The sequence below is a fragment of the Stenella coeruleoalba genome (assembly GCF_951394435.1).
Source record: "Stenella coeruleoalba genome assembly, chromosome: 16".
Classification (NCBI taxonomy): Eukaryota; Metazoa; Chordata; class Mammalia; order Artiodactyla; family Delphinidae; genus Stenella; species Stenella coeruleoalba.
This window is the reverse complement of record NC_137162.1, coordinates 26,587,283-26,600,792: the sequence shown is the minus strand read 5'-3', so window position 1 is coordinate 26,600,792 and position 13,510 is coordinate 26,587,283. Positions and strand designations below refer to the sequence as shown.

The window sequence follows — 13,510 nt, the reverse complement described above, 5'->3', positions numbered from 1 at the left end:
CTCCCAGGAATGGCTACTGAACAACTGAGCCTACTAGTCTGACCTCCCCCACGATCCTTCCTGGGCTCCTAGCCCATGAGCTCCCCAACCACCATGAGGATTAGGGGCGGGGGCAATGTCTGATGTGTTTTGATGGTATGGTGGCAGTGTCCCAGGTAATCCTGCCTGCCCAATGGCTCCTCTGGAGGAGTGACCTGCTGAGACGGAAAGCTTCAGCTAAAGTGACCCCAGCACATTTAATCTCTTCAACTGGATTAATTTACAAGCACTTGATTCAATTAACCCAGCAGGAATTGTGGTAAGAGTTCAGGCATGAGAAGGGGATGAGCAGCCGAAGGAAGGATTATCTTTGGGAGCAATGCCCTACTCCTGGCTTTTCCCTGACTCCAGAGGGTCCTCCACAGACCTGGTATAGACATTGGGGCATGGACAGGGCATAGACGGCTCCTTTTGGGGTTAAATTCTAAGAAAGGATGGGATTCCTATTTGGAGTTCTTAGAATAGGTGTATGTAAATGGGCCAAGAGATGGGCTTTTAAAATGGAGGGCAAGGAGTGCTTTGCTTATTGCCTCATGCCCTGGACCTGCCCTTATTCACTTCATATGAAAGGCTGGCAGGAATCTAGAAGCAGCCCAAATAGGCCGGCTGGCCTCCTTAACACCAAGTTTTGAGGTAAAGGGATTTTCTTCTTCTTCCTTCCTTCCACCCAAAAGGCAAGGGAGGCTACAACTTCTGAACTGAACTGGCTTCCACGAGGACCAGGAGACTGAGAAACAGAGCATATAAGGGGTTCCCTAACCAGATGAGACCAGCACCTCCGAGATTACCTTAACTCTGTCATTGAGAAAGGGGTTCTGGGTAACAGAGATTAAGGGGAAATAGAAAAGACACTAAAAAGACTGTCCCATACAAATCAATTTTTAATAACTTCAAATTGCCACCAGCTTCCAGCTCCTGCTCCTCTGGGGTTTATCTGTGGAAAAACTGTGGAAAACACTAAATGCTCCAGGCTGGACTAGCCATCTAGTGATCAGAGATGACCCTGCCCTTGATACCTTAAGAATCTACAACTATACATGGCAGCACGATGGTGGATTCTCTGGAATTTGCTCAATGTCGGAGTCGGAACTCTGGTTCCCAGGGAGGGCGAGTACCCCAAAAAGATTTGAAGCCAAGTGGAACAGCAGCTGGGGAGGTCCCAGACCTGCTCTCACGGCTGGATTCTGATACTTACTCCCAGATTCTTCCTGTGCTGCTTGCCCCCTACCATCCTGAGGGCTTTAGAAAGTGCTTTAGAAAGGGAGGATCTCAGAGCAGCAGCTACTTCAAAGGCAGCTGTGGGGCAGGAAAGCCTACAGTAGTAGTCCCAAGGAGGCCGTCCAGAGAAGGGACCATAGGCCAACTTCCCAAAGGTCGGCCTCTCCATGATGCTCACCTGGCCTGTTTCAGAGCCTGGCCCCAGCAAGTTCTCTCCCTTCCAGGCACCAGACCACAGCAGGAACAGATTCCTCCCCAGAGGAAATTCTCACGCAGGCTGGATGTAAACAACAGCCGGGTGAGGGGGAGGAACACGTGGAGGGGAGCTCAGCAGACACAAGAAAGGCTCCCAGAGGAGGGGGTAGCTAAGGAGGTGGGGAAGCTGCTGGAAAGGGAACCAGCAAAGTAGGCACCTGAGGGCTCCAGAAAACCTGTCCATGTTTATTTCACACACACACCCTAAAGACAATTTAAACCAGATTAAAAATGAAAAGCTAAGGTGGTGACCCTGTAGTGCTGACGAGTCAATGGGCTGGAAGGCAGGGCAACGCAAACAGGTACTCCCGTTGCCAAGAATCAAATCCACAAAGTGGTGGTCAGACAGCAGAGGAGTCAGCTCTGGATTCAGAAAATAGAAAAAACGTATCCCATTCCTACCCCACCCTAAGCCTGAGCTAAGGGTCAAGTGCAGGTGGGGGCTGGGGACACAGATTTCTGGGCACAAAGGAAGCAGAACTGGCTCCCCCTACATCTGAGAGTTAGTCTGTTTTCAGAAGCCTAGGAGAACCACTGACCCCCCAGGTGTTGGCATCACCCTAAGGCTTACCCAACAGCTCCTGAAAATTAGTCAGTAGCCACAACTTGTAATCTCAATTGGAAATATGAGGGGTTGTTCAGAGAGCCCACCCTGGAAGTCTCCACATTTCTGAAGGTGTCTCCCTGTGCCCACCCATCCTCTCCCCAAATAAGATCATCCTTGGCTTGCCCATCCTGGCCCCTGCTGTCCGAGCTCCACTGAAGTGCGGCCTTCACCGAGAGACCTCGGTATCTGTGTTTTTCTCCAGCTTTGGGAACAGGCCCTCTACCCTCGCCCCCGCCTCCAGCCCAGGAAGCCTCATGGGTAAGGGGCAGTCAGTGGCTGCCCAGGTATGCATGGCAGCCTCAGGAGATAGTGGAGAATTCCTTGAGCAGGACTTCCTGGCTGAGTGTGTGGAAGGCCAGGTTCCTCCGGACGTTGGTGCTAATGGATCGAACCTGGGAAAAGGTGAGGGAAGGTGAGGGGGGGGGGAGCACAGGCAGAGAGAAAACAGGAGAGAGTCCGTTACAAACAGCAGAGGGCAGTGCCTGAAGCACAAGGCCAAGATGCAGTGCTAGAAGTTTCTCTCTTAGGAAATGAACCCTTAACATCTATCATCCCTGCAGGTAAATGAGCAAACAATTCCGTGATAGTCGGAAGAAAAGAGAGGTTGAGAGACAGGAATCCTAGTGGATGTGAGCAGAGCGTCTGAGCACCTGATGAGGTAGAAACAAGCACAGACAGGGAAGGAGGGCTGAGGTCAGGCCTTTGTCCTTGCCTCGGCCAGGCAGAAGGGGCCCTGATCTGGTCAGTGGTCTAATGGAGGAGGAGAAACTGAGGCCAGAGGACTCATGCTCTGGAGCTACCTCTCTTTGGATGTGTTTTGAGTCTCCTCAATCTCCTTCTGTATTTATCTACTTTTCTGGGTTGGAAAGAACGGTTAGAGATGCAGCCCTTGTCTGTCATTGGATGGCAGGAGTATGATCCAAGGAGGCCAATAGCCAGGATCAGGTCATACAGCCAGTGAGTCCCAGTTGTGAAAGTAGGACCCAGGTTTCTCAACTCCTAGTCCAGCACTCTCCATACCACAAAGATGCCTCCCCACTTGAGAGGGAAGTCTAGCTGTATCCTTGCTATGTACCCACTGCTCATGCTTTCTACCCACAGACCAAGAACCTTGCAGGAAGTCCCGCCTGTGTCAGCAGGAGAAAAGACCTGTGGGAAAGGGGTCAGAAGGCCAAACTCCCTGCTCTGAGTGGGTTCTAAGAGGAATCCAGCAGACTCTGGAAGGAAATTCATTCATGGGAAATAGAAGTGAACATCGAATGAGAGACAAAGCAGGGGAGGAAGGAGAAAAAGAATGTGTATCTGTCTTAGGCCCCAAAGCCCAGGGAGCTTTTCTTCAATTTCTGCTTTGCTATGGGAAACTTAATGAAGTCATCAGGCAGGAAGCAGAGGAACGGGCAGCATGGCAAACAGCAGGCAGCTCAAGCTCATTAGCTCCAAACCTAACCAGACCCTCTTTGCTTCCCTGTGCCAGAGGTACAGATATGAGGAGAAATGAGTAGGGCACAGGCTAGTGCCCAAAAGCCTCAAGAGAGCTGCTTGAACTCTCTCCTCCACAATCCTCTTCATCTCCCAATAACTTGCTGAACACCCCATAAAAATACTGTACTCTGCTATCTTCTTATTACACTAGTGGCTTCCCTGTTCCCAACTAACTCAGTCCAGAGTATATCTGCCTCACCTTGGGGAAACCCAATAATCCCAGGAATGCCATGTCAGGGTCAGAGTTGGGCTGGGTTTAGCACAAGACAGGTGATCTAAAATCTAGCACCTTCATCATGGACTGGGCATGGGTAAGTAAAAGCTGGGCTGATGCAAGTTCTGCCCCAGAAGTGGGAGGTCTGAGGACATGGGAAGTCGGTACACAGGCCTGTGTGCCCTGGTCTCAGCCCCCAGCCAGGATGATCATGCACAACCAGGCAGGTGGAGTGGCAGGAATACAGGGAGACTGGGCTTTTCCTGAGAGCATCTTCTGAGCACAGGACAGGACAGGGACCACCAACAGGGTAAGTCCAGTTCTGTGGAAATGCTGACTGGGAGGTAGAGTAGGAGGCAGAGCAGATGTTCACTGGCTGCAGGTGACCACGGGAGGGGGCTGCAGAAAGCTGAGTGACTGGAAAGTAGGAATGGGGGCAGGGAGTGAAGACTGGAGAACTAGACTGGAAGGGCACTCAGACCAGGAACCAGTTAGGAACTTAGGAAGAAGTGATTACATAAGGAGGAGAAGAATCAATTACTCTCATTAGTTACCCTGAGGACAGGATAAGGAGTAATGAGCCAGAGCTGCCACTGGGAACACACGTCAAACTCCAGGCCCAGCTGGAGCTGTGCAAGGGCTGTCACCATGGCTGCAGAGGAGAGGTGTGCACTGCTGCCTCAGGCCTCTCACCCTTCCCAGCCTGGCACCAGCACTCTGGGGAATATCTTCGGCTCTCACTGCCTGGTCCTTCCTGGACTGCTTTGGGAGATAAGTTGCAAACACAATCCAAGCAGGCCTCTCCAGTCTTATTCCATCAGCCTTTGCCCACCTGCACAGTAGGACCCAGTGGCTGGAAAAGGGCCCTTAAGAGACACAGGCAGAGGTGGAGGCGGGGCACACTCACCAGCTCTTTGAAGAAGGCGGCTTCCTTGTGCTGCTCGGAGTAGCGCTCATACTGGTCCAGGCCATCTTGCAGCTTCAGTGTGAGCGTGTCATAGTTGGCTCGCACTACCTCTAGCACCTGGGGAAGTCAAGGGCCAGGTGGGGCTTAGTCCACACGAATCCTAGGTCATTTGGCCCCCACGCCCCTCCTGCTGCCCTACTGCATTGGATTCAGTCTGAGACAACACCCCCAAGAGACCTTGCTCACTACTTATTACCCTGAAAAAAGCCTGGCCACGGGGAGTGATTCCTCAGGTTTCTGGGGCCATGTTTTTGTTTTTGTTTTAATTTTTATTGAAATATAGTTGATTTACAATGGTGTGTGTTTCAGGTGTACAGCAAAGTGATTCAGTTATACATATATATAAAAATATATAGGGAATTCCCTGGCGGTCCAGTGTTTAGAACTCCACGCTTTCACTGTCGAGGGCATGGGTTCAAGCCCTGGTTGGGGAATTAAGATCCCACAAGCTGTGTGGCATGGCCAAAATATATATATACACACGTACATACATATTCTTTTTTTTACATTCTCTTTCACTATAGGATATTACAAGATATTGAGTATATAGTTCCCTATGCTATATGGTAGGTGGGACCAGTTTCTAATCTCTTCCATCCCCTGCCTTTCCTGACTAGTCCAGCCTGGTCACCAGGGCTGTTTACTGTGGGTATGGTAAAGAAGCATGAGAAGAGGTGACAGAATAGTGAGTGTCGGAGCCCCTCAGTATCCCTGATACTGAAGATGCGTTCTCAGCCATATCCTGCAGCTTTCTCTGGCCAGGCTGTCAGTTGCTGAGTAAGACTTTGCCAATGTCTCCTTCCTTTTCCTTTTCTGGGAACCACATTTCTTCAGTCCTGGGATGCTCCTCAGCACCATCTGCCACTTGTTTTCATCTCCCAATGCCAACTCAGTCTTCTTATCCATTGCCTGGATGGAACTTTTCGGGCATCCTAGCCTTGGAGTGTAGGAGACACTTTCTAAACTAAGCTAGAGCTTATCTCATCCTCTTTTGTTCTAATGAGGGCTCCCTCTCCTACTATGCCTCTGCTTTCTATGGGGGTGGATTCAGACCTCCACTAATTCCAGGAACCTTGGATCTCTGTGGTTCCAGAAGGAAAGGACTACCAAAGCCAGTCCTGATACTACTTCGGCTTAGCAGACCATAAATCAAAGACAAGGACAATCAGTTACATCACGAATATTTAGAGGTGAACTAGCCCAGCTCCCTGCTGCCCACTGTAATGAAAACTATTTTGTATATATCATGTCTATTATTAGCAAGACCAGACTAGTATTTAGAGAGTGTAGTACTATCTTGCCAGCTTGAAGATAATTATATTTGGGTTATACAATGATTAGTTACATCAGAAGATGTAGATCTTCTACATTAAGTTGGAAGAAGTGAGCTGGGTAGAAAGGAGAGACCAGGAGAGTGAATAAATTTTCACTGTGGCAATCTGTGTGAGAGCTATTTTGCAATTTGATCTGACCTGGGAGGGAAGTGTATGACGTTATGGAGAGCTCCCAGCTCAGTTGGGAGTCTTGGGAGGAAGGAGTGTGATGAGGGAGGCTTAGCTCCAACAGAACGTAGGGGTGAAGGGAATAAGCTAGAGTCATCACTGAGCACAGGGACTGAGAATGGATTCCTGAGGGGTACAAAGGTGCCTCTGGGCTGTTCCCTTCACCAGTTCAGTCTTGTGCCAGAGAAGACTTCACCTAGTGGCAAACACTTCTGCCTGCCAAGAATTCCTGAGGAGAAAGTAGGGATGGAGAACACAGGCTTGTGTTCCTGAGTTTGGGAGGGACAGCTACGTCAAAGCTCTGGTCCAGATTCAGGCTCTTTTCCTCCAGACACCCCACTCCTCAAGGTCACTTTGCTAAACTATGTCCCACAGACTCTAGCATAGGCTAGCTCCTTTGCTTCTAATTCCATTTGTCAGCTCTGTCGGCAAGAGGACCAATACCCAGCAACGCCAGTCACCCACGAAGTAATCTGGCCCCCTCACGCACGTGGGCTGTGCTAGTGGCTGAAATATCTACGGCCAAGGTCTTGGCTCAGAAGTAAATGGCTCAAGCCCAGAAAAAGGCAAAATTCCAGAAAAAGGCAAGATGGAACCAGCTCCCAGGAATCAGGCAGAATAAAATAATACATGCTTTTCCAATCCCTGAACTCTGGGCAGCTTCAGCAATGGCTATGACCCAGCAACCTGGGCTCAGCCTTTCCTAAGGGGTGTCAGGTGCCAAAAGACAAATACCATGCTAAAGCTAACTCCTGAGAAGAAGAAACGGCACATCAAGAGATGCAATGAGAGCCTCAGGCAAGGCCACCCTGATCACCTGGGCTTTCTCTCTTCTTGCCAGGGCAGACTGGAAGGTATAAGATATCGCTCAGAACAGGGATTTTTTCTTTCCCAATAAAGTTGGCTTTTCCTGTAAGAGCTTAGTTCAGTTTCTTGCAGGGAGGTAAAAGCAGAGAAGGCCCCTGAGCTATCAGCTCCTTGGAAGGAAACCAGAGGCCTGGCTGGACTTTGTGCATGATCTCAGCTCTCCCCTTGTCCAGACATTGCCCAGGGTCATGTTCTCCTTCCCTGGCCCTTTCTTGTGTTCACCCAGCCCCTGCCATTTCCTGCCCATATCACTTCTCTTAAATTTCCAAGAGAAGAAAACATTCTAAGCTCAGGTCTGGGCCCCAGCCCATTCGGAACTTCAGAGCACTAGGGATACACTCCTCGTCTGGGATCTTCCTTTCTGTAGCTTAAGACTTTAGGAATATGTCCATTTGGGCCTCCCTCACACTCAACACTGGCCTGGGACATGGCAAGGGCAGTAGTTAGGCAGAGGGTAATATCCCAGAACCCTTGTACCTAAAGGCCTCAGGCTTTACCATAATTTGCCGCCTCAATTTCCAACTTCCTGGCAACTTCAAAGGCCCTTCCTAGGCGGACATCCCTCCCTAATCAATCAGGTTAACAGTCTACACCCTAGCACAGCCCACCTTCTTTCACCAGTTGTTGGGCTTGTGGGCTTCCTAGAATCTTTCATTTTCTCTGAAAGGACCTCATCTGGCCTCTCACTCTTCCTCTACTTTCCCAAAGCAGCTCCTCCCCAGAACTGGTTATGTGTTTACTGTGTTTAATGTGTTTCTTTTCTCCCAGAAGCAATGAAGGTCTCTCCCTAACCTTGCAATCCCACCAGTCTAAGGACAGCCCTTCAGTGGCATTCTCACAATTAAGTGGCGGTCACGTGCTGGACAGCTTGTAAGGGGAATTCTGATGATAGAGAAGCAAAAAGCCAATTCTTCTTCCTCCATAATCCATATTTATTCTTCCAAATTCAGGATTAGTTAAAGCTAAACAAGAAGCACTGCAGGGACTTCCCTAGTGGCAGTGGTTAAGAATCTACCTGCCAATGCAGGGGACACGGGGTCAATAACCTGATCCGGGAAGATCCCACATGCCGCAGAGCAACTAAGCCCGTGTGCCACAACTACTGAGCCTGTGCTCTAGAGCCCAAAAGCCACAACTACTGAAGCCCATGCGCCCTAGAACCTGTGCTCCTCAACGAGAGAAGCCACCGCAATGAGAAGCCTGTGCACTGCAGCAAAGAGTAGCCCCCGCTCACCACAACTAGAGAAAGCCCACGTGCAGCAATGAAGACCCAATGCAGCCAAAACAAAAAAAAAAGCAATGCAAAGATGTTCTCCAATTAAAGACATTGGTGGGTCACAATCTGGGTCTAGTTGTGCCTAGGCCCTGAAAAAGAATCTCAACCAACAGCTATTAATTTTCAAAATAACGTAGTTAAGAGAATGGCTCTAGAGCCAGCCTGCCTGGACTCACCCTAGCTCTACCACATACTAGCAGCAGGGTGGAGCTGGGTTAGCCCGTTTCCTCATCTGTAAAACGGGGATAATAATAACGTTCATCATACAGAAGATTAAATATGGTAATATATATAAAGCGCCAAGTATACCACTTGACACACAAGCAGTACGTAATAACCATAACTGTTATTATTATTATTTTAATTTTACACTGGGTTGAGAATCATTTCATAAGTTTATTTTATTTTTTAATTTATTTATTTTTTGTTTATTTTTGGCTGTATTGGGTCTTTGTTGCTGCATGCAGGCTTTCTCTAGTTGCGGCGAGCAGGGGTTACTCTTCGTCGTGGTGCACGGGCTTTTCATTGCAGTAGCTTCTCTTGTTGTGGAGCACGGGCTCTAGGCGCATGAGCTTCAGTAGTTGTGGTGCACAGGCTCAGGAGTTGTGGCTTGTAGGCTCTAGAGCACAGGCTCAGTAGTTGTGGCACATGGGCTTAGTTGCTTTGCAGCATGTGTGATCTTCCCGGACCAGGGCTTGAACCCGTGTCCCCTGCATTGGCAGGCGGATTCTTAACCACGGCGCCATCAGGGAAGCCCTGTTATTATTATTATTCTTTCATTTTAAAATGACTCCATGAATAACTGCTTTTTAGGACCTGAAATTCCAACCCCTGCCATAAATGAGCAACCTTTCCCTTCTCCCACTTTCTGGAAGAGATCTGTCTTCTACAGGCTTCCCAATGAGGGATTTCTGGTGGAGGAAAGAACACCCTGCTTTAGGGTTTGTGCTTTAGCAGGTACAGGCAGGCTGAGTGGCAGGCTCTCTCCTGAAGAAACAAACATGCTATTACTACTGATTGCCTCACTGAAACTGCATCATAGTTAGATTCTCAGCACCCTGAAGGAAGGCACCCAGTTTTACATTACAGATTTTCCACAATGCCTAACACAGCCCTAAGGAACAGCAAACATTCAACATGCTTGTGGACTAATTTATTAACACCCAGGCCCAACCAAAAAGGAAAGGAATCTCTCATCAAGCTTGCACAATAGGGGAGTTCCCTGGTGGTCTAGTAGTTAGGATTCGGCTTTCACTGCTGTGGCCTGGGTTCAGTCCCTGGTCAGGGAACTGAGATCCTGCAAGCTGCACACGGCCTGGGGTTGGGGGGAGTGGGAAAGTCTCATGATAAGATTAGAATTAGACAGTACACCCAGCCAGTGCACGGTTCTCAGCACTCTTTTTTTTTTTTGGCGGTACGCGGGCCTCTCACTGTTGTGGCCTCTCCTGTTGTGGAGCACAGGCTCCGGATGTGCAGGCTCAGTGGCCATGGCTCACAGGCCTAGCCACTTCGCGGCATGTGGGATCTTCCTGGACCGGGGCACGAACCCGTGTCCCCTGCATCGGCAGGCGGACTCTCAACCACTGCGCCACCAGGGAAGCCCTCTCAGCACTCTTATAGGCTTCTAAAGCCCAAGTCCTGTCTTTAAGAAGCTAACAAGCAAATGGGGAATCAAGATAAACCACCATGTAAAGGCATACCCACATATATAAGCATATAAACAGTTGGGCCAGTAGAACTAAGTGTGGTTTGCAGTCCGCTGCATAACTGACCAGTGAATGGGCAGCCTGGTTGAAACAGTATCACATCTCTTAAGACAGGGAAAATTAAGGAATCCAAAGTCTCTTCTCTTTTACCTACCACCTAATCCTACTCAGCTAATTCAGACTGCAAAATTCTCTCCAGGTGGACATAGCCTAAAAGAGTCATGATGACCAAGAAGACAGTTAACTATCAGGACAAAATACCAGCCATCCAAGAGCTTCAGTTTCAATTCTTGCTCTTTTAAGAGAGTTGAGGGTTGAATCTTTGTAAAGGATCAATGTAAGGCTGGGACTCTGGCCCAAGAATAGAAGGAAAAAATGCGGAAAGGGAAGAGAGATGTTTTAGTGGATTATCTTTAAAAATATATTAAAATGCTCACTATAACATATTGTTTCCAAAATCCACTCAAGACTCTCCTCTAGGACTTCCCTGGTGGCACAGCAGTTAAAAATCCACCTGCCAATACAGGGGACATGGATTGGAGCCCTGGTCTGGGCAGATGCCACATGCCGCGAGCAGTTAAGCCTGTGTACCACAACTACTGAGCCAGCGTGCCTAGAGCCCATGCTCCACAACAAAGAGAAGCCACCGTAATGAGAAGCCCGCACACGGCAACGAAGAGTAGCCCTGGCTCGCCGCAAATAGAGAAAGCCCGCGCACAGCAACAAAGACCCAACACACCCAAAAATAAATAAATTTATTTAAAAAAATAACCTCTCCTCCAGTAACTGAAAAAGGAGGAAGGAAGGAAGAAAGAGAATGAAGTAAAATGGACAATGCATATGAATAGTTAATTCAAGGCAAGTTTCTCTGAAAAGTATATGAATTTAAAAAAATTTAGTTGGGTAACTCAGGGTATACTGTATATTTTAAAGCAGTTCAGGACTTCCACTTCCATTCATGATGGAGTAACTGAAAACTAGGAAAGAAATACCTCTTTTCATACACTGTATAAAAGGCAGTTCAGGACAGGAATTCTGAGAGAAAGAAAATGTAAGGTGAGCATGAAAATCTAAAGGAGACACACTAGAGTTTGGAGACGCAGAGGTGGCTAGCACTTGTGAGGCAGGTTACCAGAAAGAAAAGAGTTAGGCAAAGAACAGAGCTTCAGAAATTTATGTAGGGTTCCCACTGAATCTGCTGCTGAATAAGAATCGCACGTATAAGGTAAAATTCAACCAGTTCGAACAAAAAAATGACTAAGGATGTGTAAGCTGAACAATTCCCAGAGCTCACACAGGACTGGGAGGTGTATGAATTTTGACTAAGCAGAATGAAAAGTACCTGTTGAGTATGTATGGCATTCAAAAGAAGCACCAGAACAGTCACACCTTAATTATAGAACTAAACTAGCCCTAGAGTTAAAGGCCGCTATAAACCTACCTTAACAAAGATAAATAGAAATTTCATGGATGAAGGTGGTCAAAAGGTATAAACTTCCAATTATAAGATAAATTAGTACTGGAGATGTCATGTACTACATGCTGTATGGTATGGTGAACACTGCTGTATGGTATATTTGGAAATTATTGAGAGAGAAAATCCCAAGAGTTTTCATCACAAGGAACACCCCATTCCCTGCCGCCTTTGTACCTATAGGAGATGACCAATGCTACTAAAGTTACTGTGGTAAATTTAAACTGTAGCATATGTCAATTATATATCAAGGAACACCCCATTCCCCGCCACCTTTGTACCTACAGGAGATGACTAATGTTAACTAAAGATACTGTGGTAAATTTAAACAGTACTGTATGTCAATTATATCTCAATAACACTGGAAAAAAAGATCACCACATGAAAAGAAGGAGTTTCAAGAGAACATTGGTGTTCCACAAATAATTTGCTTACCTTCCTCAATAAAGTCCAACATTATTTAATAAAGATAACAAAATCCAGCACTTAACTATATAACATTCACAATGCCCAGTATCCAATAAAAAATTATTAGACATGTCTGGGCTTCCCTGGTGGCTCAGTGGTTAAGAATCTGCCAGCCAATGCAGGGGACATGGGTTTGAGCCCTGGTCTGGGAAGATCCCACAGGCCCCGGAGCAACTAGGCCTGTGTGCCACAACTACTGAACCTGCGCTTTAGACCCCGTGTGCCACAACTACTGAGACCATGTGCCACAACTACTGAAGCCTATGCATCTAGAGCCCATGCTCCACAACAAGAGAAGCCACGGCAATGAGACGCCTGTGCACCACAACGAAGAGTAGCCCCCGCTTGTCACAACCAGAGAAAGCCTGTGCACAGCAACGAAGACCCAATGCATCCAAAAAAAAAAAAAAATCAGACACGTCAAGAAGCAGGAAAATGTAACTCAAAACCAAGGAAACATCAGTGAATAGAAATAGACCCAGAAATGAAAGAGACGATGGAATTAGCAAGGACATTTAAAAAGCTATTATAATTATGTTCAAGTGTTTAAAGACAACCATTAACATAATAAGGAACAAAATGGAAGGTATGAGGCACATCACAATAAAACTGCTGAAAATCAATGTTGAAGACAGAATATTAAAAGCAACTAGAAGAGGGATAAACACATTATGTACAGAGGAGCAAAGATAAAAATTCACAATTCTTGTCAATAACTATACAAGCCAGAAAACAATGGAATGATACGGTGCCAAAAGAAAAAAAACTGTTAGCCCAGAATTCTATATCCAGCAAAAATATCTTTCTGAAATGAGGGTGAAATAAAGACCTTATCAAACAAACAATCTAAGAGAATGTGTTGCCAACAGTCCTGCAACTAGAAGAGATGCTTAAAGAAGATCTTCTGGTAGAAGGACAATTATATTATCTGGATCTATAAATAGGAATAAAAAATACTGGAAATGGTAAATACACAGATAAGTGTAAAAAACTTACATAAATTTGAAAACTAGGAAAAAAGATAATTGACTCTTTAAAGCAAAAAATAATAACAATCTAATGTGAAATTCGTAAGAAACCTAGAAGAAAAATGTCTGACAACAGTAGTACAAAGAACAAGAGGGGGATAAATGGAAACACACTATTGCAAGGTTATTATACATTACATTAAGTCCTGTAACATTTTGAAGGTACACTGTGGTAAGTTAAAGATGCGTATTGTAAAACCTAGAGCAACGACTAAAATAATGAAATTAAGAGGTACAGGGCTTCCCTGGTGGCGCAGTGGTTGAGAGTCCACCTGCCAATGCAGGGGACATGGGTTCGTGCTCTGGTCTGGGAAGATCCCACATGCCGCGGAGCGGCTGGGCCCGTGAGCCATGGCCGCTGAGCCTGCGCATCCGGAGCCTGTGCTCCGCAAAGGGACAGGCAACAA

General features: G+C 47.0%; 1 protein-coding gene across 7 annotated transcripts in view; it reads right to left on the bottom strand.

Moving 5' to 3' along the window:
* Window positions 1–649: 649 nt before the first annotated feature.
* ARMH3 (armadillo like helical domain containing 3) overlaps window positions 650–13,510 on the bottom strand; it is a 173,796-nt gene continuing 160,935 nt past the window's right edge. For all 7 annotated transcript variants that reach the window (XM_079900635.1, XM_079900639.1, XM_079900634.1 and 4 more), the window contains 2 exons: window positions 4,723–4,839; window positions 650–2,511 (listed from right to left, as the gene is read on the bottom strand). In XM_079900635.1, coding sequence (XP_079756761.1) covers window positions 2,419–2,511; window positions 4,723–4,839 — 210 coding nt within the window. In that variant the 3' untranslated portion in view covers window positions 650–2,418. The remainder of the gene's footprint in view (window positions 2,512–4,722; window positions 4,840–13,510) is intronic.